The sequence below is a fragment of the Postia placenta genome, assembly GCF_002117355.1.
Source record: "Postia placenta MAD-698-R-SB12 unplaced genomic scaffold POSPLAscaffold_15, whole genome shotgun sequence".
Lineage (NCBI taxonomy): Eukaryota > Fungi > Basidiomycota > Agaricomycetes > Polyporales > Adustoporiaceae > Rhodonia > Rhodonia placenta.
Window position 1 is genome coordinate 681196 of NW_020169846.1, and position 22206 is coordinate 703401.

Consider the following 22206-nt stretch of genomic DNA (forward strand, 5'->3'; position numbering starts at 1 on the left):
ACAGCTAATTCGAGCATATGGCAACAAATCCGTTATTGGGTAGCGTACTTACGTAATCCGATCATTCACGCTCCTCGGTGGCAGCTCAGACTTGAACTCATCTTCTCTCCTTGAGGCTACGCCCTTTGGTCATCCTCTGTCCTCAGCTTCATACATCATGTCTTCAGAGTCACCAGAGGCCAGCAGCAGCACGCTGCAAAAAGTGTCTAACGCAGCAGAAGAGTTTGTCGACAAAATGAACGGCGCAGAGGAGCCCGACAATGATGGTGGGGAACAAGAGAAGGCGGAGAGCAAGATGACTCTCGAAGAAAGGCATGCGAAGATGGAGAAGCTTAGGCAGAAGATGGTACGCTTTCTATTGCTCTGTCGTTACATGCTGTGCTAAGCTCTTGCGCATATAGCGCCAATCCGCACTCGCGAACCGTGCCTCCGTCGTCGAGGAGAGCGCGAAAGCGAAGGTCACCGCTCGGGACGCTGCGCGCCTCGAACGGCAACGCAAACTCGCAGAGGTCCTGCGGCAGAAGGCCGACGCAGAAGACCGCGGCGAGGACGTGGAGCGACAGAAGAATTGGGAGTGGACAATCGAGGAGAACGACGAGTGGGAGAAGAAGAAGGCCCGCAAGGCCAGACGGGCGGACTTCGAATTTCATAGTATGTCGCATTTCTTCCTCGCTCTGGGTAGCGTGTTGCTCAGCGGTGTAGGCCGATGGATTCTGACGCCATGCTCGCAGACGATGCTGACGCGGCTCGGAGACGGTACAAGAAGGACTTGGACCTTATCAAGCCCGATTTGGTCGCTTACAACAAGCAGAAAGAGCTGGCACTCGGACTACCCGCTGGCACCTTGGTGAAAATGGGCAACCCCTCCGGGTCCATCAATGAATTTGATCCTAAAGCTGGCTCGTCACTACAGGCATGTCTCATTCTTGGGGACTCACCACAACACTAATACTTGTCATCGTGTAGATTGTACCGACAAGCGAGCAGCAACGACTCGCAGCAGAGCACCTCTACCGAGATGCCAACAGTCTTCTTTACGCTGATAATAAACCTAGCGAGGACGCCATAGACCGAGTTATCGCGAAAATCAACCGAGAGTGTGTATTGCTGTCTACATCTCAGTGGCCGCGCTCAAACACCATGACCTGCTCCACAGTGTCGACAAGAAGAGCAAGTTCTCGCGAAAGCGGGCAAACGAGGACGAGGGCGACATTACGTACATCAACGAGCGGAATCGTGTGTTCAACAAGAAGGTGCGCCCGAGCGCTCTCATGGGGTTGGTCTCGCTGACATGTTCTGCTCTCACACAGATCGCGCGGTACTACGACAAATATACTGCCGAGATCCGCGCAAGCTTTGAGCGTGGGACAGCACTATGAGATCCGCGTCGTCTCGGACAACGTTTGTATCTTGCTATTGTATTTTATGTATAGTATTTATGGACTGTAATGACCCTTGCTCAACGCTACCTTGCATTGGCTTCAGATGTCTCCTGCCACCGCCTATATGGAGATACTTCAACCACGATGATATACTCAGCTTGCCGGGTACGACAGGTACCTCGGATAGCAGACTCCTGTGTGACCTCACGTCGAACATATCGACATTTGGCGCAGGCGTGGTTCCTTTGTTCCCTCTCTTGACTTCTCGAGTTGGGGCCATGCACAACTATGATGTTACATCGTACCCAGTACAGTATCCCAATGCGCATTGTCTAGACTTGGCTGCCGTATCCACTTGAATCAACACTGGTGAGCCCTTATTGCTGGTGTGGTTATCCTGATCTCGGCCGCGGTATTTTATGAACTAGGGAGTGCGAACAGGCGGGCAGCACCGGTTTCGAGGTACATTCATGTTCAAAGACGGTGCTCATCGCGAACTCCCACACGCATGATCAGAGGCTACACATTGCATTCCTTCGCAAATCATACACTGTCTGGCTGCGCTATGTTTTGTTTACCACAGATTCACGCACTCTCTCATCCCTGGGCCACAGATGCCTCACGCGCCATCCTTGACAGCTTGCCATGCAGGACGCGAGGTGATATCCTTCCACCACCTATATGAACGCGGTGGTTGAGAACAGAGGTAAGGTCCGATGGTTGTTAGCTCACCTTGCCACATTAGGTCTCTTGTCCGTCTCCAGGACGTTGATGCCGATGACACTCAGCATAGCGCCATACGACAAATGGAACAGGTCCGCCAACGTCACTTCCTATATTGTAACAAAGGTCAGCTGTTATAGCGAGCGTTCATGACTGTACTAGGACTGACGTCGCCTGCGAGATATTTCGTCTTCGAGAGCAGCTGCTCGTACGCGTCCAGCTTAGCCTCGAGCTGCTGGGTGAGCTGTGCTACCACCTTGGGATCCGTCTCGCCGAGACCTTTGCGACTACAATTCATACCGTAAGTCAACAGCCTCAAGCGTCTTTCAAGGGGTAACATACGGTTTGAACACCTTCTCAGTGGCCAGGCCGTACGCAAAGGGGTCGAAGTTGCTCAGCTCGATGCTTGCCGCCTGCTCAAAGAGCGCAGTTTTCTTGAAGTCGGAGGGGTCTGGAATGAGTTTGGTGCCCTGGCCGGCATACTTCAGCGCGATGTAGCGCCCAATGGCGCGGCTCTCGAAAAGCTGGAAGCCGTCCTCCTCGACAATGTATGGCACTTGTCCAAACGGCTGGTTCTTGACGAACTCTGGGTTCTTCTGCTCGTTCTTGGTGAGGTCGACGGGCACGAGCTCATAGGGGATGTTCTTCTCCTTGAGGACGACGGCCACCCGGCGGGTGCAGGTGGATGAGGGGAAGCCGTAGAGCTTGAGGACCATGCTTAGCTCGTGGTACTAAGTGTGGAGGGGTATGTGGTTATGCTCAGAACACGATAGCAGGCGAGGGGGAAGGGCTGGGGGTGCAGCTGCCCAATATCTCAGTCTAAATGGCCCGCAAGCATGTCGCGCCATCGATTTCGCGAAACGCCTTGACTGAAAGAACAGAAGCACGAAGAACTGTATTGCGGCCAGTCAGTGGCATTTGATATTCGACGGCCTCGATTGGTAAACCTACGAGTGGATGCTGTGGCGTCGCGGCGCGCGAAGGAGGACCTGAATGTGTGGGAATGCCGCCCTCTTATGGGGCCAACGGAAGGCCCGGAGAAGCAGGGAATCTCGATGGATGTATGCTTATGGTGGTCAACTCCACACGGGTGGGGCGGTCATAACAGTGTTGCAGGATTTGACGGCTGATGCCAACTCGATGCCCTCGTGCTATTTTTGACCTGGTGACCTACTGGCGACCGCTCAAAGGCAGCAAGCGCTGGTCTGCGGAACCCCTGACGCTTCCATGCTGACTGAGAAATGCATAATGACCGCTCAGCTGTTGCAAGTATGATACCAGAGGTGACGTCCAGCAGGCGACATAGCATAGCTGTTGCCTTCTCCAGCGGCAATGCTGATGAATCTAACCGCCCAAGCTGACACATGATATACGAGCCTAAATGATTGAGCAAAACATATATGAAGAGCGCGCAACGAGCAGTGTTATGAAGACTAGCTCAGTCTCACCAATCTCACCAAAGATGACCAAGCTTATTGCAGTGTGCGGTGCCACCGGAAACCAGGGTCAGTCATTGGCAATGACCACTTGTCACTCCACTGATCGGAATACCAGGCGGTTCTGTTGCGAGATTACTCTTGCAATATCCCGATGTGTACAAAGTTCGCGCATTGACGCGGAATCCAGACGCAGCAGCTGCACAACAGCTGGCCCAGCAAGGCGCAGAGGTCGTGAAAGCCGACCTGACTGTCCCGTCAGACGTATTCAGTGCACTCGAAGGCTGTTGGGGCGTCTTCGGCGTCACAAATTTCTATGATCCGGTCAGCATCAGTATATACTCCGCATGCAGGAGATATCAGGGACTCACAAAATAACACAGAAAATCAAAGACGACCCCGGCAGTGAGGAGCGGCAAGGCAAGAATCTTGTGGACGCCGCATTAGCAGCCGGCGTGAAATGTTTTGTCTGGAGCACACTGCCGAGCTCAAGGAAGATTTCTGGTGGCAGGCTGGTCTCAAGAATATACGAAGGTGCGATACCTTGATTACAATACTACGGGAATTCGGCTCACTCTGGCGCAAAGGAAAGTATCAGGTCGACGACTACATCAGGGAGAAGGGCCTACCCGCCTCTTTCCTATACACGGGAAACTTCTTCGAGAACATGGTGTACAGGTCGCACATGCAGTATGACCGCGAGAAAGACGCAGTAGAATTCCGGCAACCTGTCATCAAGGAAACCACAACGCGTGAGTAGCACCGTCAACTGAATTTGTGGAATAGGTCGACGCTAAGACCGTGATTGCAGTTGCGATGTTGTACGTGGAGAAAGACCTCGCTGCTGTCACGAAGGCGGTCTTCGACCACTGGGATGCGCGCGCGGACGAGCTTAATCATCAATATCTCTACATCAGCAACGCAAGGCTCACACCGCTCGACATTGCTGCTAGTGTTAAGAGAGGTCAATCCGTCGTCTCTGAGCTCTTTTGCACCGGTCTGACCGCTGTCGTTCTAGTGACCGGAAAGGAGTGCACGTACACTGTTTTGCCGACAACGGGTGTCCCAGATCGTGACGTCATGTTCCAGCTGTACAACGAGATGGGTATGTACGGGACGAAGGAGATACCCGACGAGAACATCTTGAAGCTAGGGGTAAAGCTCCATACGGTCGACGATTTCATGCGGGAGCGGCTTGCACCGCACCTGGGCCTTCCTGTCATAGCGTAGATGTTTGCTACGAGGCACCACAATCATTATCATGCAGACCAAACAAATCCAGAATGGTAAGGTTCGATCACGAGAATTGAACGATCATACAGTATACCAGAAACGGAGAATCTCGGATGCCAAGTGCGAGATCGGTTTGGTCATGTTAGAGTTTACGAAGTAGGCTGCCAGGAGTATCGCTGAGGCTGCATACAGAATTAGGTCGTCTCTTCAACTCGAAGATATATAAGACTTACATGCAGCGTGTGGTACTGTACTTTGACCTCGTCGGCGATCGCACGCAGAATCGACTGAGGGTGGGACACAAGTTCCCCGTCCTTCGGTAGCGCGAGCGCGAGCGATCGCAGTTTCAAGCCCACGCGTGAGCGCCTCATGAGCGAGGAGAGCAGCTCGTGGAGACATCGTTCACCTCGTTGCAGATGAACGATCTTCAGATGTTTGAGCTGGACACACAAATACACCGAGGATGTTACAGCGTGGTCTGATGGGGACAGTGCGGCCCCAAGATGACGCACGGTCATGACATTTGCACCGACATCGAGCGTCTCCAGGCTGTAGAGGCTCTCAAGAATATTCGCCCAGTCAGTCTCCTTGAGTTCGCGCCGCAGACTATGAACGCTAAGCTGCCGCAGAGATAGGAACAAGAGCGCGTTGAAGGTGATGCGCTCGAATGGACGAGCACTCGCTGCACCAGGCTGACCTTCACGCCATGACCACTGAAGCTCCAGTTGGTGATCGGCTGACTGCAGTATTGCAGTTGCGTACTTTGGGTCCTTGCTCACAATCAATATTGCCGCTGGAACACGAGAAGCTATCGTCTGCAAGGAGACCGACTTGTCGTGGAGTGCGATAGTGAGCGGGATGGACAAATAGCAAAAGTGAAGCTTCACATTTGCCGTCGGAGGAAAGACGATGTACTCAAGCACAGCGGTGAGGTCTTTGGGGATCCAAGATGTCCAGGCAAAGGATTTCAGCCGCGCTAGCTGTACAGGAAGGATGTGCGTCGGGTCCTGCGGCAGAGTGTAGGGATATTGAGTCAATTGATTCACGTGAAGGACCTCAAGGAAAGGCATCTCATGCAGACATTCCAGTATCCACCCGAACGACCGCATCATGTGACTGCTTTCGAGGATGAGAACACGCATGCTTGAGCTTTGCGGCAGCGCAGTGCACAAGCCTGTCATACGGAAGTCTTGCAGCGCGGGAAGTATGCCGGTGAAGATGGGGTACAGCACTGTTCTTCTTCTGACTGCTGAGATCTCGAGGGTCTGAAGCCTCAACGCCGGCGTGCACAGTCGCCGCAACATGACTTCGGTCTCCTCGTGGTCCAGTTGGACAATCGACAACCCCTTGATCCGACTAGTGTGAGAATCGATGAAGCTGGCAATGAGCAGCGGGTCGCGATTCGGGGGGTTCCCGCTGCCCTGATACCTGAGGTCAATGAGGCGGTTCTCGGCTCGACGAAGGAACGCCGCCGCCAGTTGTCTGTTGAAGAACGCTCTGAGCTTGAGGTTCGTCCAGAATGCCGGATTGTTCGTAATGAGACTACGCCAGTACGTACATACTTGGGTAATGGAAAGCCAACTCCTCTGTGTCCGGAGAAGCCTTCGCGTGAGATGGTCTGACATTTCAATGACGAGATGGACTATGTCAAACAGCACGTCATCTGGTATGTTCGCAATTGGCGTATTTGTGTCAAGGCAGGGAGGCGTCTGCGATGTTGTTGGCCCATTCATAGCTAGCTCCTGCGCATCTGGTTATGAGACTGCATGGCACATAACTGCACTAGGACTCACGATAGCAAGTGTCACAAGAGAGGACTCTCCGTTGAGATCCTACGTGAATCTGGGGGGTGAATGTATCGCAAACAATACCTAGATACTAAGGGAGAAGGTCTTTAGAATGCGTGCGTTATACCTTGAACGCGCTTCATGCGGCGAGCGCCCGGTGATAGTGCAAATAGCCTCCACAGTCACGTCGAAAATAAGGCTATGCGGCTGAGGATAAAGTCTCCCTCTCGACCTCAGAATATGCATTATGACTTTAACACGAGGCCTGGCACTGGTTGGTGGGAAGCAACTTAAAGTGTAGCGCCGGCTTGTACTCCGTCGCGTGACCGTGCGCGTCCCAAGACGCGTCGCGCGTCGCGCGGTCTGGCAGATACGCCTTGCGGCTTGGTTGCACCTTGCTCTAATCGAGGCCTACGCGGTGGCCCAATGTCTGCATATGCCGTGGCAAAGGAAACAAGCGACCTCGATGATCCAACGAAGGTGCGCTTGAGCTATGTGGCGCGCGAGATTTCTGTGCTGAACATGCATAGTCCTGCATCTACATCGCACCAGGTGATGAGCTAGGTCAGTCGTCAGGAAGTGTCTCCCCTGACACTTGAGTTGAAAGCTACTCATGAAGTAGAAGAAGTCGCTCTTTCGGGTCCATACTCTCCACACGACTGGCGAGATCTTCCAGATGGATACGAACTCCGCATGCAAGCATACAAAGAAGCGTGGACACAATGTTTGAGACACATGCAGGTCAGCATCTGAAACAACACATGTAACCCCACATCTGATGTACGGATGGCGGCCAGTCGATCATACAAGCCCTCCATGCTCCTGTTGCGAAGGAGGTTGTCGCACAGGTCAAATCTGCATACATGGATACTCTTCCGGGCCTTCCGTATGCGGAACTTCCAGCTATGCTTGTGTTTGGTACATCATACTCTAGTCGACTGTTGTGATCCTCATCTTCGTTGTGCTCTAGGAGGCAGCTCGGGACTGTATTCTGACATCATTCAGCAGCTGGAAGTATCCGTCGAAGTCGAGGACGACTGTGCGGCAGATGAAGCGAAAAGCGACATCACAGCCTCAGATGGCGCTATCATGATACACCTATATCCGGGCGATTTCCCTAATTTGACGACTGCAATGAAGTCCATCGTTACTGGGTTTATAGACCAGTCCACAGACTCAGGCCGTGGGTATAATGATCCTCCGGCTCATCTGGTCACTTACAGACTCTCCTTGTATGCGTCGCAGAGAATGGCATGAAGCGTAGGCCGGCCGCGTCGCTTGCTACTTACGATATCAGCGTGCTGGATGCCTGGTACAGATCACTTGGTGCGTGACTAGTGCAGACCACAGTAACAGCGCAACTTGTGACCTGAGAACAGACAAGAAGCCCAGCCTTACCATCTTTCTGCATGATTTTGAACAATTCGAGCCCGCAGTGGTGCAAGATGTGTTCTACATATCCAGGCGAGTGCTCTATGCTAGAGCTCTGCTCGTCCATTGACCTTTCCCAGCTTGCACATACCCGAGTTACCCCTGGTCTACATCCTGGCGATGTCATCCCCACCTAGTCCTTCGTTCCTGCACACAACCTATCCACGCTCGACACTTGCGCTTCTCAGCATACACAAGTTCAGTGCGCCCTTGAATGTTGAGCTCATAGACGAACTCGTGGAAAAGGTAGGCACTTATTATTAACAGCATTAATATGACTTCGTTTCATACGAGTTCCCAGACTTTCTGTGATCCGAACTTTGAGCCGGCGGTGATGCTTGGTCCCGGCTCGCTAGGCTTCCTGGCGGACTTCGTGTCTCGTCACACGGCATCCGTTGATGCGACGTTGACGATCATCCAGGTTTGTCTTGATTGCGAGGATCAGAGCATGTCCATCTGCGCGATTCAGTTGATCCATACTCTACAGCTCGCTCTCATGAAACATTTCACGGAGCCCTTGACAATCTTCATCGAATCTTCAACACTGGGCCTCCGGAACGAACGGCTAGCCGGACAGAAACTGGACCAGCCAGAGTCTCAGCCGTTCCGGGATGTGCTGACTTCTCGACTAGCCCGTTCCACTTCCAATCCAGACGACGTCGACGAGGACGCGATCTCGCTCCTACGCTCTGTCAACGCAGCTCGCGACGGCTTCTATCGCAAATTGCGCACGATGCGCATCGGACTGTCGGTGATGAGCATCGTACGGCAGGCCATCGAGACCGAAAGGGAGAACGAAAGCAGCATGCTCGACACCCTGATTGCCGCGCTGCGTGGGCGGGCGAATCGGGACGTGCGACAGTTGGCGACGGCCCTCAGGTGCGCCCTGTGACCCACAACTAGATGCCTTCTGTGCTCACTTGCATATTCTAGCAAATGCAACGCGCAGCAACTACAGATAGTCCTGCAAAAACTACAGGCACTGTACGACGGTCTGCAAGACTCCGACGCGCGCGATGCTGAGATGGATGCTCACGTCCGTGTAAGCGGGGCCCTCACAGAGCTCGCAGATACAGACAATGCGTCTGTGGATGCCGAGAAATCACGCGACCCACTCGTCGCTCGTCTCGCAAAGGACCTCGGCGAGTGGCTCTTCGGGTATCTGGAGTGAGTGTTGCCACACGGCGTGCTTCATGTGGACTGTCCACACTGACCCTCTCGTCAGGAAACATCTCATACGGTTGGACGACGGCCCGCTCTGGGACATTTGGTACACAGGGTCTGCGCCCTTTCCCGCAGAGGTGCGTCCCCCTCGTTACCCTGTTTTCTGTATCGGATGGCTCACCATTACCCGCAGCTGATTAACCCTGCGCCTCGCCCCGCCCTCGTCTCTGCCCTGGCGCACCCCAACGAACATGCTGCCGCCTATGCGCGGCTACTCCGCATGTACATACCACAAGATAAGGCTGAGACGGGATCGGCAGATCAGGATGTTCGAGAAGATGAAGGCGAGGACGAGGACGGACTCCCGGACACGGCGCTCCTCTTCCGGCGGTATGCGGAAGCGGGGCGTCTGGTGAATGTGTACGACTGGTTCCAGTCTTTTGCGGGCGCGCTCGACGGGCGGCGCCGCCGAGAGCGTAGGGCCGCTGTCACCTCTTCCGGAAATGCGCACACACACGGCGTCAGTGGCGCGGTGTCAAATGGAAAGGGAAAGGGCAGGGCGCGCGCCCATATACCGATGGAGGTTGATGAGGCCGACGAAGATGCAGGCAGATCTGAAGAGGAGGAGAGTGAATTGGGTGAGGACGAAGATGAGGAGGCGGCGGAGGCGTGGCGGATTGAGGTACGGGTACGCTTCATCCGCGCGCTGCACGAACTCGACTATTTGGGCGTCGTGAAGCCAACAGGGAGGAAGGCGGACCACGTCGTGCGGACACTGTACGACGTTGTTTACTAGTCGTACCATACAGTGTAGGTCAGACACTGTTTATATCCCCGAAATGTCAAACGTCCCTCCATATCTCCTGCAGTTGAGGTCGAAGCTGAACCGGTCTTTTGGCCAACTACAATCTGTAGTTGATTCTGCAGTCTTATCTCGCAATATGCCTGCCTTACATGGGGCGAAACGAAATTTATGCACAGTTCGGTTCGTTCGTGTCACTTCCCTCCCCTAAACCAACCGCTTACGCCGACCAGGGTCAGAGCGCTTGACTGTTCGGGTATGATAGCAGCACTGGCTATGCGGCACATGTTTCAATTCAAGACATCAATACAAGCGACACCGACCCTCCTATCTTCTCGTACGCCCAACAATCACATTTCCATAACTAGTACACCAGGTTGAGACTGGAAGGGGAGTGGTGGGAGCGCGCTCAGCACTTGCACTCATTAGGCTTGCACTGGCAGCTGTAGGAGGACAGGATCAGCCTGTGATTTACAGCTCGTTGATGGGTAGGTAGGTACTCACGTAGCGCCGCAGTTGCACTGGCTCTCGCCGCAGGTACCGGCAGCGTTCTTGGGGACGTCGATGGTCTGAGGGCAAGGTGGTCAGTATAGCGAGCAGAGAAACGGAGGCGACGACGACTGACCATGAACATGGTGAAGAGAGGTGAGTGGGTGGGTGAGTAGGCTGGTAGTGCGATTGGAGTGAACTGGCTGAATAGAGGGCACGCAGACAGTCTTTTATACATTTCTGCAGCTGCTCACACGTGCGTAATGCTTCACGCCTGACGGTACCGGTAGGTATCTGGTCCTATTTCGGTCCGGCGCGTGAAGAAGATATTCTGAGGCCGCAATTATCCTTCTTGCTGCTCCTGCTTCCTTCTTTCCATCGCACGGGAACTGTCAGCCTTCAAGTCAAATTCGCTAGATCCTCAAGTGTATCGAAGGAACTGTCAGGTGAGCTACCATCTATTCTTGTTGCCGTCCCTTGACTCTTGGCTGCGCGCCTTGCTGTATGTACGGCTGTTCTCTCCCATGTCTGCCATATCGCGGAGGGGCGAGGTGGCAGATTTTGGAATCAGGACTGATGCCGAATGCCAGAATGCTATCGTGCGCACAAATGCCTCGCCTTCGTATGGGCGCTGATCAGAATAATACCGTGCGAGAAGTCCGGAAGCACAGCAGTATCTGCTTAGGTTGCGATGCTCTGAGAAGCCAATCAACAGGCGCGCATTAATTGGTGAGCCATCATTACTCTCACCAGCCATAGACAAGTGGCATAAGATGTCTCTATCATCACAATCGCAAGTTTGTTCTCTACTGTGCTTTGTGCCGATTCTCATCGCGCAGTCCAAGCCTTCCAAGCCTCTGATCGTATGCCCGGCATACTTTCTGCAGAAGTGCTAGTGCTGATAGCGTCCGTCTATCTCATCGATCTCATCTTATCTCTCTGCGTTCCGGTCAGCGAAGATGCTCATACTCTGATTTGGGGGGTCCGCACAAACGCCTCAGGGACCTTTCTACTCGCGCCAAGAATAGCTTCGTATCGCGGAAATGTCTCATTCCGCAAAATCGCCTCGGACTGCGGGCCGCAAAAATAGCTCCTGAACTCCCACAGTCCACTGCGCTATCGACCTTGTAGACGAGCTACGCATGGACAGGCGGAGTGGTTCGTGCTCGACTACTGGGGGTTCGCGCTGTTCTGTTCAGTTCCTTGTGGTAAGGCCTACTATTTAAATCTCCAACCACACGGATGCGAGATTCAAGTTCATTTTTCGACGGGATCTCTGTGTTACTCACGGTCGAAGAAAAAGACGATGTGAACAGGCCAGGCTTCGAACACGAGTCGCAACGAGGACTATCCCAAAGCGAGCGAAGACGAGAAATGCTCTCGAGGTCAATGTTATGGCCGGAAACGCAATTGCGCTCGACGATGCTGCTTACTCTTCATTCTGCGTATCTTGCCTGATACCTCTTATTGCCGTCCAGGCCAGCTAACACGATGCTGGGCTTGGGCGTTCAATAGGGTACGGAATGATCGAATGATCGGGCTCTTCTCACATCTAGCAGTGGCGCACACAGACATTATTGAATGACCCGCGCTTGCTTCGCCATGTCTATATGTCACTGTCAATGTCATGAAATACCATGTATAACCGTAAATCTGACGTTTACAGAGCAAAGTACAATATTAATGCGGTCACACAGGCCGAGCCTCAAAATTCTATTGAATATGGTTCAGTCGAGGGGTCGCTTGATGTGAGCTCAATGGTGCTGTGAGTTCTCCTGCTAATGTCTCATTCAAGATGCCAAATATTTCTGCACAGAGCAATACCTGGCGGGAAGAAGCTCTCACAGAAAGAGACCTCAGTTGTGCAAAAAGGCTCCAAAATTAGAAGGTTTTGACACTGCGGCGTCTGTGCTGCATCCGCCAATTTACGTCATCTCTTTAAAGCGGACGTCGAGGAGTATGAAGGCCGCACGATGGAGGTCGTACATCGATCTCCGACCATTGCGCGATGTAGGACGCTCGCTTGACTGGTGCTGAGACAGCTCAGTCTCTGGCGGAACTTCGTCGTCGCAAGGATACTCTGCGGCTACATTCTCCAGCTCGGGCGTGTACGGATATAATAGAACGAGTTTCAGGTTCCCGGTCCACTCACGGCGCGAAGATCATCGAAGTTGCAACGGACACTTGCGTGTTAACCAATGTGACGAAACGGTGTCCCTGAAGACCCCTCTGTTCGTTCAGATAGAGCTGCTTACCCTTTCACTTCACAGAACGTCATGCTGGACGGTAACGAAATGTTTGTTGGAATGAGCTGCTCCAGAGTCGTCGAACGAGCCGTTCTGAGGAGTAGGGAGTCAGCGTCGCAAACATGCGGGGTATTTCATCAACGAAGGGCTACTCAAGTACACCATGAGATAAGCTAATTCATTCCTGACCGGGTACCAGTTGACGAGGGCGGCGTCTTTCCCTCCGGCCGCAAAAACCGAATTTAAAATGTCACGGCGGATTAATTGGACTGCTTAGATACATATCTAACCTGGATCGAGGCTGATTCCATGTTCTATGCCGATCCGCAACTGAGCTTTTGGACATGGATTGGGAAGATCGTCGTCGCGACATGAACACTTACATAAGTGCGATGTACGGTATGACCATCAGCTTCTTCGTTCCAGATCCGCTTGTATACAGATATTGATGCGCTCGTCAGTGGTCTGAGGGTTAGTGTGAGCAGACGTTATCCCCTTGTTAGTCAATCGCACGCCAACGCCATTGACCATATAAAGTTAGAAATGCTCGTCGTTAGGAAACGAAGTAGCTGCTGACCATTGCATTGCACTATAGTAACTGTACTCGGCGTCATGGTGCATTATGAATGCCATAGCAGATCAGTCATCTTCCAGATGTGTACGCCTCCGCAAATCTCCTATCAGTAACCGGAACGTCCAGTCAATACTGAGAAGTCCGCTGCTGAAGTGTAAAGGCTCTCAGTAGTCAATGATTATGGAACACTGACGGATTGATATATATTGTCAGAGTGTGATATACAGTTATATGATATTCAAGGATAACATGAATGGTTAGCAGCTGTGCAAGACGAAAATAGTTACACCCATGCAAGTTCCGAAGCAAGCACCAACACCTCCTCGCACACTGGGACTTCAGACTCAAATGCCATTCAAGACTCAGTTGGTATGGTTGGCAAAGTCGTCTAGAATAACAAGGATTCAACTCGTGAGGACGCAATATAATATGTGAATTATTCACTCACATCAAGGAACCTCTTCTCCGCAGCCTCGGTAAGGATTTTCGCCACTTCCATCAATCTTGCGAGGGCCTTCGGCTCTCTGCAAGAAGAACAGAGTTCGTTGTTGGAAACGAGTTGTTCGACCGCATTCCCATAGACTGCAACGGGGTCGAATAGCTTTGTACTGAGAATCGCTGGTTTACGTTTGGACATGTACTCCTTCAAGGCGCTCTCCCACCGCTCTCTACGCCACCAACATGGGTTCGTCGTGTCCAATTTCTTGACGCAAGGAGTACATTGGATGACGTTGGCTATTACCTGATGGTCCGTCGTCGTCGTTGTTTTTGTGCACCGGCGATATACCCTGACTCGGTATAACAAAATATGAACATGCGCCAGAGCAGGGACATTTTCCATCTCCTGTACTCCTTTCCACTGATCCCAAGAACCAAGAGGCCCCAATCGGCTGCAAACGATCGTCCTTGCTGCCTGAATCGCATATATGTCCATCTTGTGCAGCTGAGCAAGAAAATAGGAACGGATGGGATCAGTGTCGACGAGTGCCAATATAGTGGGTAGAAGTGGGTCAATATTGATTTTGTACTGTTGGGCGACGGCTGCAAACAACATGGCCTCGGGGACGTCCTCAATAGCGATGGCGTCACGGGAGCGTCCGGCGTAGCAAAGTCTCAAGAGAAGTTCGATAGTGGAGCTGCTCTCCGGTAGATGCACGAGATGTCGATCCGCCTCTGCGTCGACGGAACAGCTACATCCAGATGGTATGGTAGATGTTAATAACTGTTCCAAGACGGAAGAAGATATCATCAAGACCGCTCGATGAGCGCTGAACTTCACGTGGTCCGACGAGAGCAGCACGACATCAGTGGGCACTGTCTTGAATAAGCTGAGATGGACAGACATCGAGACACGATCTGTGGGAAAGTCATCATGGGCAGTAGGGGTGTCATCCATGACAAGTGGCGTGTCCAGACTGGTCGTCGTAGAGTGTGACGACGAACAGAATATGAAGTTACTTGGGACCTCCCCGCTGGATAGATGGAAACGTACGAGTCGGGAGTGTTCTCCGGCTGTGAGGCCTTTCACGTGATCAGTGATTAGTAGGCGGTCGAAGGGGATTTGTAGGGCCGCCTGCGCAGCCTCTCGTGCCATCTCCTCGATGTGGTTCGAGCATGCGATGCTGTAGACCTTTACAGGATTGTCATTCTTGTACTCCATAGCGCATTTCCTCATGATATTGGCAGCGAGTAGGACGTCGTACTTGATCGCGGCTTGGAGAACGTCACCTATATCATCTAGGTTATCCACCATCGGGGCCTCAATTGGATAGCATATGCGTAGGATATGATCTAATACGATGCTAGTCTCTGTACACGCAATGACTGGGATGTCTTCGCGTTGTGCTTCGTCTGCTAGTGATGGCTGGGGTAAGCTGAAGAGGGTCTCGAAAAATGGAGACGCTTCTGCAAGGATGATGGAGTGGACTCTGAATTATACCCCGTCTGCGGCTACCAGCTTGACGTCGGCTGTGGGTTTGGTAAATGGATGATTTAAAGCGCGACGTGACAACGAAGAGGGTGAAGCATTGGTATCGTCTGATGGCATCGATGAGGTCGAATCGTCGTCTGTATTGATTCACGACTGATACAAAAAGCCATCAGCAGTGGCAGCAACAAAAAGATCCTACCCACATACTGTGTACTCGAGATATGGAACATACAAAACGAGCTCGCTTCGCAGCACAACCGTTCCCAGAAGCGAAGCGCGTCACTCTGTTACTCTGCTGCCAGTGTGACTCTTGGCGCGGGCACCTGATCTAAGCTATGCCGCGCTCCAATTTGGCTTCGTGTCCCCAATCTATTGCAATCTTCATGAGCAGCTCAGTTGAAACCTGACCGTTGTTGCAGGTTACAAATTGATGCGACAAGAGCATCATGACAGCCTACCTTTTCTTGCGATCGACTGGTCAGGCATCAGTGTTTGCCAATGGGAGTCCCACGGCGCCTCAGGCTGTTGCCACTTCCACTGAACCTCCTACAAACAAAACCCTCGAAGCGAGCATACACTACTGGCAAATCAGGCTAGAAGAACTCGATAATTCAGTCCCTCCCGTCAGCCTTTGCGCCGCTGGGTACTAGAATGATACTATAACTGGTGATACGAGCAACATGGTAACAAAGACATGCGTTAAACTAGAGAAGCCCCAGAATCAGAAAGGGAGAATCAAGAGCAAATAGCTCCTCCGCTTAACTGTGGAACATGGCTTCGCATCGCCTTTGAAAATGATGCAGTAGCAAAGTCTTTCTAGCTACGGCACTCAGCAGGCACGCACGGAGAAAGCAGAAAGCGCTCGTGTTTGTTCCGAAACAGGACAGTAACAGAGGTGACAACGATCCTACTGTCTCCTTGCGTACCCCATACACCCCATACGCCCACTACCAATACACGAGGTCGTATAGGTCAACATTGAAGAAACAACGGCGAGCACAGGAGCGACGATCTGAGTGCACTCAGCACTTGCACTCGTTGGGCTTGCACTGGCACCTGTGGGCGAAGGATCAGTCAGTGATTAACATTGGCATCTGACCAGTGGGCGGATACTCACGCAGCACCGCAGTTGCATTGGCTCTCGCCGCAAGCACCGGCAGCGTTCTTGGGGACGTCGATGGTCTGTGAGGGCAAGACGGTCAGCACGGCGAGCGCAACGGCAGAGTCAATGACAACTGACGGTGAACATGATGAAGAGAGGTAGGTGAGTAGGTGAGTAGACTGGTAATTCGATTGGGATTGTTCGGTTGAACTGGATAGACAGAGAGTACGCAGATGGGTATTTATACCGTTCTGTAGCACTGACACGTGCGGGATGGTTGAAGCCCGATGGTGGAGATTTGATCTAAGTTTGGCCTAGCGCGGGGCCAATGTGTCCTAAGACTACATCCGACGCTGTCGCAACTTGTACCCCCTTCTGTTCATCGTGCAGGAACTGACCTCAGCCCCACTCATCACTGTCAGTTAGTCAGACCGGGGAACAAAGGCACCCGCTCCGTGTGGTTTGTGTGCTCATCTCCTCTAATGGTTCAATTGCAGTCCTTCGTGAGCACGAGAGCGTACCAAGAAGACCATCGGGTGAGCCACCATCTGTTTCTTGTACCACGTTATGATCGCTGGTTGTGCGTCTTGCTGTATGTGCGGCTGCTCTTTCGCATGTCTATCGTATCTCCGAAGAGAGTTAGGCGTTTTACAGTTCTAGAACGTTGCTGTGCGCACAAATGCCTCGCCTTCCTTCGCTCGCCGATCGGCACAGCAGAATGATACCGTTGCGATGCGAGAGAAGTCCGGAAGCAAGAGCAATGTTTGTTCCGCTCGCTGAAAGGCGGTCGGCTAACCACTCAACTGGTGCTTCTTCCCCTGCGGTGAGCTTGTGTGACCAGGGCCCTCCCCTGGCTCATAGCGTTGACTCTCCTCGCCGTCATTATTTCCCTTAGCACCTTCCAAGCCTCCCAAGCCCATAAGCCCGCTGAGCGGAGAGAACTACACTGATTGCGTCCCGTCTATCTTATCTATCTTATCTTATCTCTATTCAGTTCGATCCCTCAAGATCTCACCGGCGGCATTTCCCCACTATCTCAAGTGAGTGTGGTCAATCCTGTGGTCATCGCCGCCCGCATTAAACGCATCAGGGTCCCCTGCATCACTGTACGTTCCTCGCAAGGAATAGCTCCATGCCGCAGAAGTACCTCATTCCGCAAACTTCTCTCGGCGCGCGGACCGCGAAAATGCCTCATGAACGCACACCAGCCAACCTCCGCGGTCGATGTTGCCTCTGCTTTAGTAAGTCATGATGCATGACGGTCGGCTACGCGTGATCAGGTCGAATAGTTCATATTTGACCACGGGCACTTGGTGCGACGCTAGTGGGTATTGATGATATGGTGCGGTGCGGTACAGCGCTGGCACCTGCTCTAGTGACAACTTTGTCTCGTACCCAGCCGGTTTCATCCCGCACACCACCCGTTGATCAGCGGTGGTGGGGTGCGGGATGAAACCGGCTGGGTACGAGACAAGTGATAACTACGCCTCTTGTGCTCAGGAGGCCTGTATGTGTTCCGGTTATATCGACTTACGAAGCGGCCTCGTCACTGTCGATATGTCACTTCGTCGCTCCTCATACCGTGGTTTGTTTGTTTTGATTCGTGCTCAGCGAAACACGCATTCGATAGCCCGTATACCACATTGACCATGCCTATGTACATAACGTGCCTGTTCTATCGCGACTCTGGCCTAGCAAGCGTGGTTCTAATCAGTTTACAAGATCCAGAATCGCCGCCATGATCTCCTTTGAAGGGCTGAAGTCGATCCTTCTAACATACGATGATGAGAAGACTCGTTATTCACACATGATACATATTGCACTCGGACTCCAAGTTTCAGTGATACGAGTTACTTAACGTCTTCCACTACTTACTGCCCGAAACGCGGCAGGACTCCGAACCCCAATCCACTTGTGGCGCTCTGATCACCGCTCTGCAGCGCATCGGGTGTGAACATGCTGGTGTGACCCTGGTGTGACAAACTTTGCAGAACTACCTCCTGTCCGAGCAATGCATTTGCAGCATCCATACTGTTCTCAAGGTACCTTGACCAGGAGCCTGTTGGATGCATTAGCAATAATGCCCGGTAGAATGATGCACTGTGCTCTCTGCGGTTGAAACCGTAAGCGCTGGGGGTCTGCAAACCCCCGAAACTAATAGCAAGTACAGTGGTGACGAGACGTTTCAACTTCCATCACACAACGAATCTACCGGACATTATCTGCGGTGCTACATACTACTGTAGGCTACCAGTAAGCACACACTTAGGCATGTGCATTGTGTCAAGGACGCCGCGCGAACCGTAAGATCTCTTGTCAAACGAACCCAGGGTATATTATTTTCGGTCTGCTTTATCCAGCCTCTATTAGCCTACGTAGTACGCCCAACCCACAAAACAATCACGAAGCAAACATAGCGGCATATCAAGCGAGGAACAATCAAGGACCAACCACTCAAAGCACCATTGCACCAACGACCGCGAGCGCGATACCCGCGAACGCACCGAGGCTGCCAGTCGCCAACGAGCGGGCACCGTTCGTGTTCGCCGCACCTGCGGCAGCGCTCTGGCTAGGAGAAGCGCTCGACGATGCGGAGTGCGTCGCGGCGGAGTTGGCGAGCGGCGACGAACTGGCCGCGGCGGTGCTTGGCGATACGGCGGCGGACGATGACGAAGCGCCGTTAATCTGGGATTGCTCCTCGGCAGTGAACGTGCCGGTCATGCCGGAGAGGCTGCGATGGAGTGCACGTCAATACGCACAACGATGAGGGAATAAAAGTAAGAAAATACTCACGCGAAGGTGGCGGAGAAGGCCTCAGCGGGGTAGGCGGTGTTGTTCGGGTCCTTGGCGGTGGTGGATTCGAAGCGGACGAAGCTGGCAGTGAATGAACATCAGTAGGAAGCAGAGACGAAAAGGGACGTCTGCGCGCACTAGAATGTACCGCTCTGACCCACGCTCGGGTTAGGAGTGAAGATGATGGACTTGGTGGAGGACACGTTCACGTTGGTCGCGATCGCCTGGACAGAGGTCTGGAAACAGGTGCGTGATCAATGTTGGAACTTAATCACGGGATAGGCAAGTGTCATCAAGTGAGATTGCCATTGCACTAACAACGCGACGATGGGCACCAACAGATGTGCCTCGAGCTCGAAGCGTTGTCGAGAGGCGGGAGCGATCAGCGTCGGGTATCACGCGGACGGCCGATCAGGCGCCATACGCTCAGGCACGCACGGAGCGCCGATAGGCACGGGGGGCGGCATGGCAGGCGCATGGAACTTGCGCCTCGCCCAACGTCGCGTAATATTGCGTGTCGCTGGAAGAAAACCAACCTACCTGCTGAATCTGGTTGCCCACATAGATGGAAACGTCCGCAAGGCCAAAGGCGTCAAGGGTCGGCGCGGCGCCGCTCTCCTCCCAGGAGATGGTCTGGTTCTGGCCAGCAGGCCAAGTGGTGCCCTTGACGGGGGAGGTCACCTATAGGTGCGATGATCAGCGCGAACATCGTCGAGCACGATTATTCCTGCGTACGTAGACGTTCGCGAGGGTTGCGGGGATGGTGGCTGTCAACGCCAGGGCAACGAAGGCACGAGAGAACATGGCTGGAGAAAGAAAAGAGGGTGCTGCTGAACGAGCGGAAGGGTGCGCTGTGAGCGGGAGTGAGCAGAGACTCTGGGAGACGGCAACGACGTGGTCAAGAAATAAGAGAGGCCAGCGCCAGGCCCGAAAGACATTCCCTTCCGGATCGGGTAATCGGAGCTTCAACCCCTCGATCAATGCCAAGACCTGCCTATATTTAGGTTTCCGACATCGGTCCTGTGTTAGGCTTCGCCTTTACGGGAGTGCCTGCAGCGTCTGTCTGCTTTCTTGAAGACATCATTAATATTGATGATCTGTATCACAGGGCTATGCTTGTGGTCCTACGTGTAAACACCAGGACACAGCAGCAGAGAATTTGAGACATCGACGAGTCTTCGGTTCCGCCGATATATCACCCGTCGGAAGACGCGTTGTTCCCAATACTACAGACTCTCCCATGGATACGTAGCAACTCGCTGTACATAAGCGGTATCTGGGCTCTTCGGCACCTCGCAGCCAAGCTATGGTGGTGGTCTTCGGCTCGGATGGTCCCTTTCGATGTTCCTTGACTGCGGCAGATAAACATACATTGACAACCGCGAAAACACCTGTATCCATTGACCACAAGAGCGTACGTATGCTATTTCTGGGGCTTGCACAATGTATGTGGGTATGAGTCACTTGAACATCAAATTCAGGGAGGGCTACTTGTCACTGCCCGCGATAGTCGGAGGTACGTTTACAAATTGAATTGATCCTGCCCAGATAGTTCTAGACGTGAGAAGAATGCTCGTATGCTGGGTAGACGACGTGCCTGTCCAGCGAACAAAACGGGTCCGAGAGAAGCTCTGACTCGTGCTTGTATATCTCGTCCTCACAGCATATCCACACCACGTTTCGTACGGTTAGTCTTGCACATACAGCTCTATAATCGCCGTATTATCACGAGACAGTCGAACATGCTATGAACGTGAAAGCAGCATTGCAAGAAAAGCAGACCGTTGGGCGCTGCCCAGCCCGGAAGGCTGGCGGCGTGCGCTGTTAGAAGAGCCGCCGAGCATCGAGTCAAATGAGCCGCAAATACCCGCGAAGGCGCGACATGTCTAGTGCAGTACGATTTACGGGAGACGACCAGGCACAACCTCACGATCAGGGTCCGCTAGGACAGGTTTAGCGCGAACAAAAGTGATCGCGAGCGTAAGTTTCTCGCACAAGGAGGCTTTTGTGACGGCGTTTCGCTACGGGGCCTTGACTTGAACCTGATGGCAGCATGCTCCTCGCCACCCGCTGTCCAATGTTGACCTCTGACGCTCTACGCAGCTGTTGGAAGACCTCGGAGCGTACAAGGCCTAGCATCACGCGCCCTTGTGTCTTGAACACCGCAGCAGGAAATGTGGCAGCTAGTCACCAATATCCGTGCACATACTCTCACGCCGTCCCAAAGTGAAAGAAGCTTGATGAGACCTGGGCGACTGTCTCAGAAAATGGGACAGGAAAGGTCAATATGTGCCTGTACAGCCAAGGTGGCATGTTTCCGTTAGCACGATCAGCACTGTAATTAAGCCCTTGAGAGGCAGCATCCAGTCACACACCAGTCCCCTCATACCACCATTGCGAATTAGCTTCAGTACCGGCAACTCAAGGGTCCGGACAGCAGCTATTTTTGATTCGCCTGAGGGAAATATCGCACTCACCATTCACGCTAGAGCAACGGCACACTGTGGGACGTCCTAAAGAAAGGCCTCCCAGTAGCTTCTCAATTTCGGTGGTCACCACGAGGAGCAAGTGCTTCCGCAAATGGCGAATCCTACATTACCCCTGAAATCTGAAATGAACAGCGAAAATACAAGTGGCACAAGACCATCACCGACGGGGAATCACTTGTCACTGGGGGACTGACGCTGCGTACGCGTGGGGTGCAACATGCACGGTGTGTCAAACGTGGAGAAAGGTGTGTATTTCCCGCGATCTCGTCAAACCAAGGTCAACGTGAAAGAGACATCATCAATGCAGCACTCGACATTGTCTTAAGAAACGGCACCATGTCCGTTCAGCACACTGAAAGAGACTCGTCCAGTGGATGCGGCGCGTCATGACATATATACCCAGCGTTGTATGACGTGCCTGTGTTCAAACTGTTGGAGTTCGTCTGAAACCCGAAGCGAGAACGATCGACAAAGATATATCGTGTTTGTCTGGGCTCTGTCAAACGCGTGAGGAACGTACAGAGCAGCTCGCACAAAGTCTGCGAGGTACTACAAACAATGCCAAATACGGTGGCATGCACTCGCCACAATCCCAAGTCCCAACACAAGCATCCTTGACGATCTT

At 52.9% G+C, this 22206-nt stretch overlaps 7 protein-coding genes across 7 annotated transcripts; 3 read left to right on the forward strand and 4 right to left on the reverse strand.

Annotated features, from left to right (window-relative positions):
- Nucleotides 1-235: 235 nt before the first annotated feature.
- On the forward strand, nt 236-1379 carry POSPLADRAFT_1154229 (hypothetical protein; the record flags this gene model as incomplete). The annotated part of the gene is made up of 6 exons (XM_024486827.1): nt 236-346; nt 402-651; nt 732-903; nt 981-1097; nt 1157-1253; nt 1311-1379. 6 exons carry the CDS (start codon nt 236-238, stop codon nt 1377-1379), a joined length of 816 nt encoding a protein of 271 aa, XP_024335073.1.
- Nucleotides 1380-1894: 515 nt separating this feature from the next.
- Nucleotides 1895-2881, reverse strand: POSPLADRAFT_1173690 (hypothetical protein). The gene is made up of 4 exons (XM_024488247.1): nt 2448-2881; nt 2275-2392; nt 2115-2215; nt 1895-2059 (listed from the first exon to the last, which is right to left on the reverse strand). The coding sequence occupies exons 1-4, from the start codon at nt 2819-2821 to the stop codon at nt 2002-2004; spliced, it is 651 nt and encodes a 216-aa protein (XP_024335074.1). The 5' UTR covers nt 2822-2881; the 3' UTR covers nt 1895-2001.
- Nucleotides 2882-3550: 669 nt separating this feature from the next.
- POSPLADRAFT_1185138 (hypothetical protein) lies at nt 3551-4815 on the forward strand. The gene is made up of 6 exons (XM_024489132.1): nt 3551-3610; nt 3660-3865; nt 3925-4075; nt 4129-4293; nt 4353-4505; nt 4560-4815. Exons 1-6 carry the CDS (start codon nt 3568-3570, stop codon nt 4769-4771), a joined length of 930 nt encoding a protein of 309 aa, XP_024335075.1. The 5' UTR covers nt 3551-3567; the 3' UTR covers nt 4772-4815.
- Nucleotides 4816-4923: 108 nt separating this feature from the next.
- POSPLADRAFT_1049507 (hypothetical protein) lies at nt 4924-6399 on the reverse strand (the record flags this gene model as incomplete). The annotated part of the gene is made up of 2 exons (XM_024479765.1): nt 4924-4956; nt 5008-6399. The coding sequence occupies 2 exons, from the start codon at nt 6397-6399 to the stop codon at nt 4924-4926; spliced, it is 1425 nt and encodes a 474-aa protein (XP_024335076.1).
- A 588-nt stretch (nt 6400-6987) lies between these two features.
- POSPLADRAFT_1075993 (hypothetical protein) lies at nt 6988-10014 on the forward strand (the record flags this gene model as incomplete). Its single annotated transcript, XM_024482876.1, has 13 exons — nt 6988-7041; nt 7092-7125; nt 7184-7302; nt 7359-7479; nt 7532-7744; nt 7807-7887; nt 7941-8010; nt 8073-8238; nt 8294-8413; nt 8480-8871; nt 8926-9159; nt 9218-9293; nt 9350-10014. 13 exons carry the CDS (start codon nt 6988-6990, stop codon nt 9950-9952), a joined length of 2283 nt encoding a protein of 760 aa, XP_024335077.1. The 3' UTR covers nt 9953-10014.
- Nucleotides 10015-13550: 3536 nt separating this feature from the next.
- POSPLADRAFT_1049509 (hypothetical protein) lies at nt 13551-15020 on the reverse strand (the record flags this gene model as incomplete). The annotated part of the gene is made up of 2 exons (XM_024479766.1): nt 13551-13610; nt 13716-15020. The coding sequence occupies 2 exons, from the start codon at nt 15018-15020 to the stop codon at nt 13551-13553; spliced, it is 1365 nt and encodes a 454-aa protein (XP_024335078.1).
- A 3733-nt stretch (nt 15021-18753) lies between these two features.
- Nucleotides 18754-19896, reverse strand: POSPLADRAFT_1049510 (hypothetical protein; the record flags this gene model as incomplete). The annotated part of the gene is made up of 5 exons (XM_024479767.1): nt 18754-19030; nt 19093-19173; nt 19231-19328; nt 19633-19773; nt 19828-19896. 5 exons carry the CDS (start codon nt 19894-19896, stop codon nt 18754-18756), a joined length of 666 nt encoding a protein of 221 aa, XP_024335079.1.
- Between the last annotated feature and the right edge of the window lie 2310 nt (nt 19897-22206).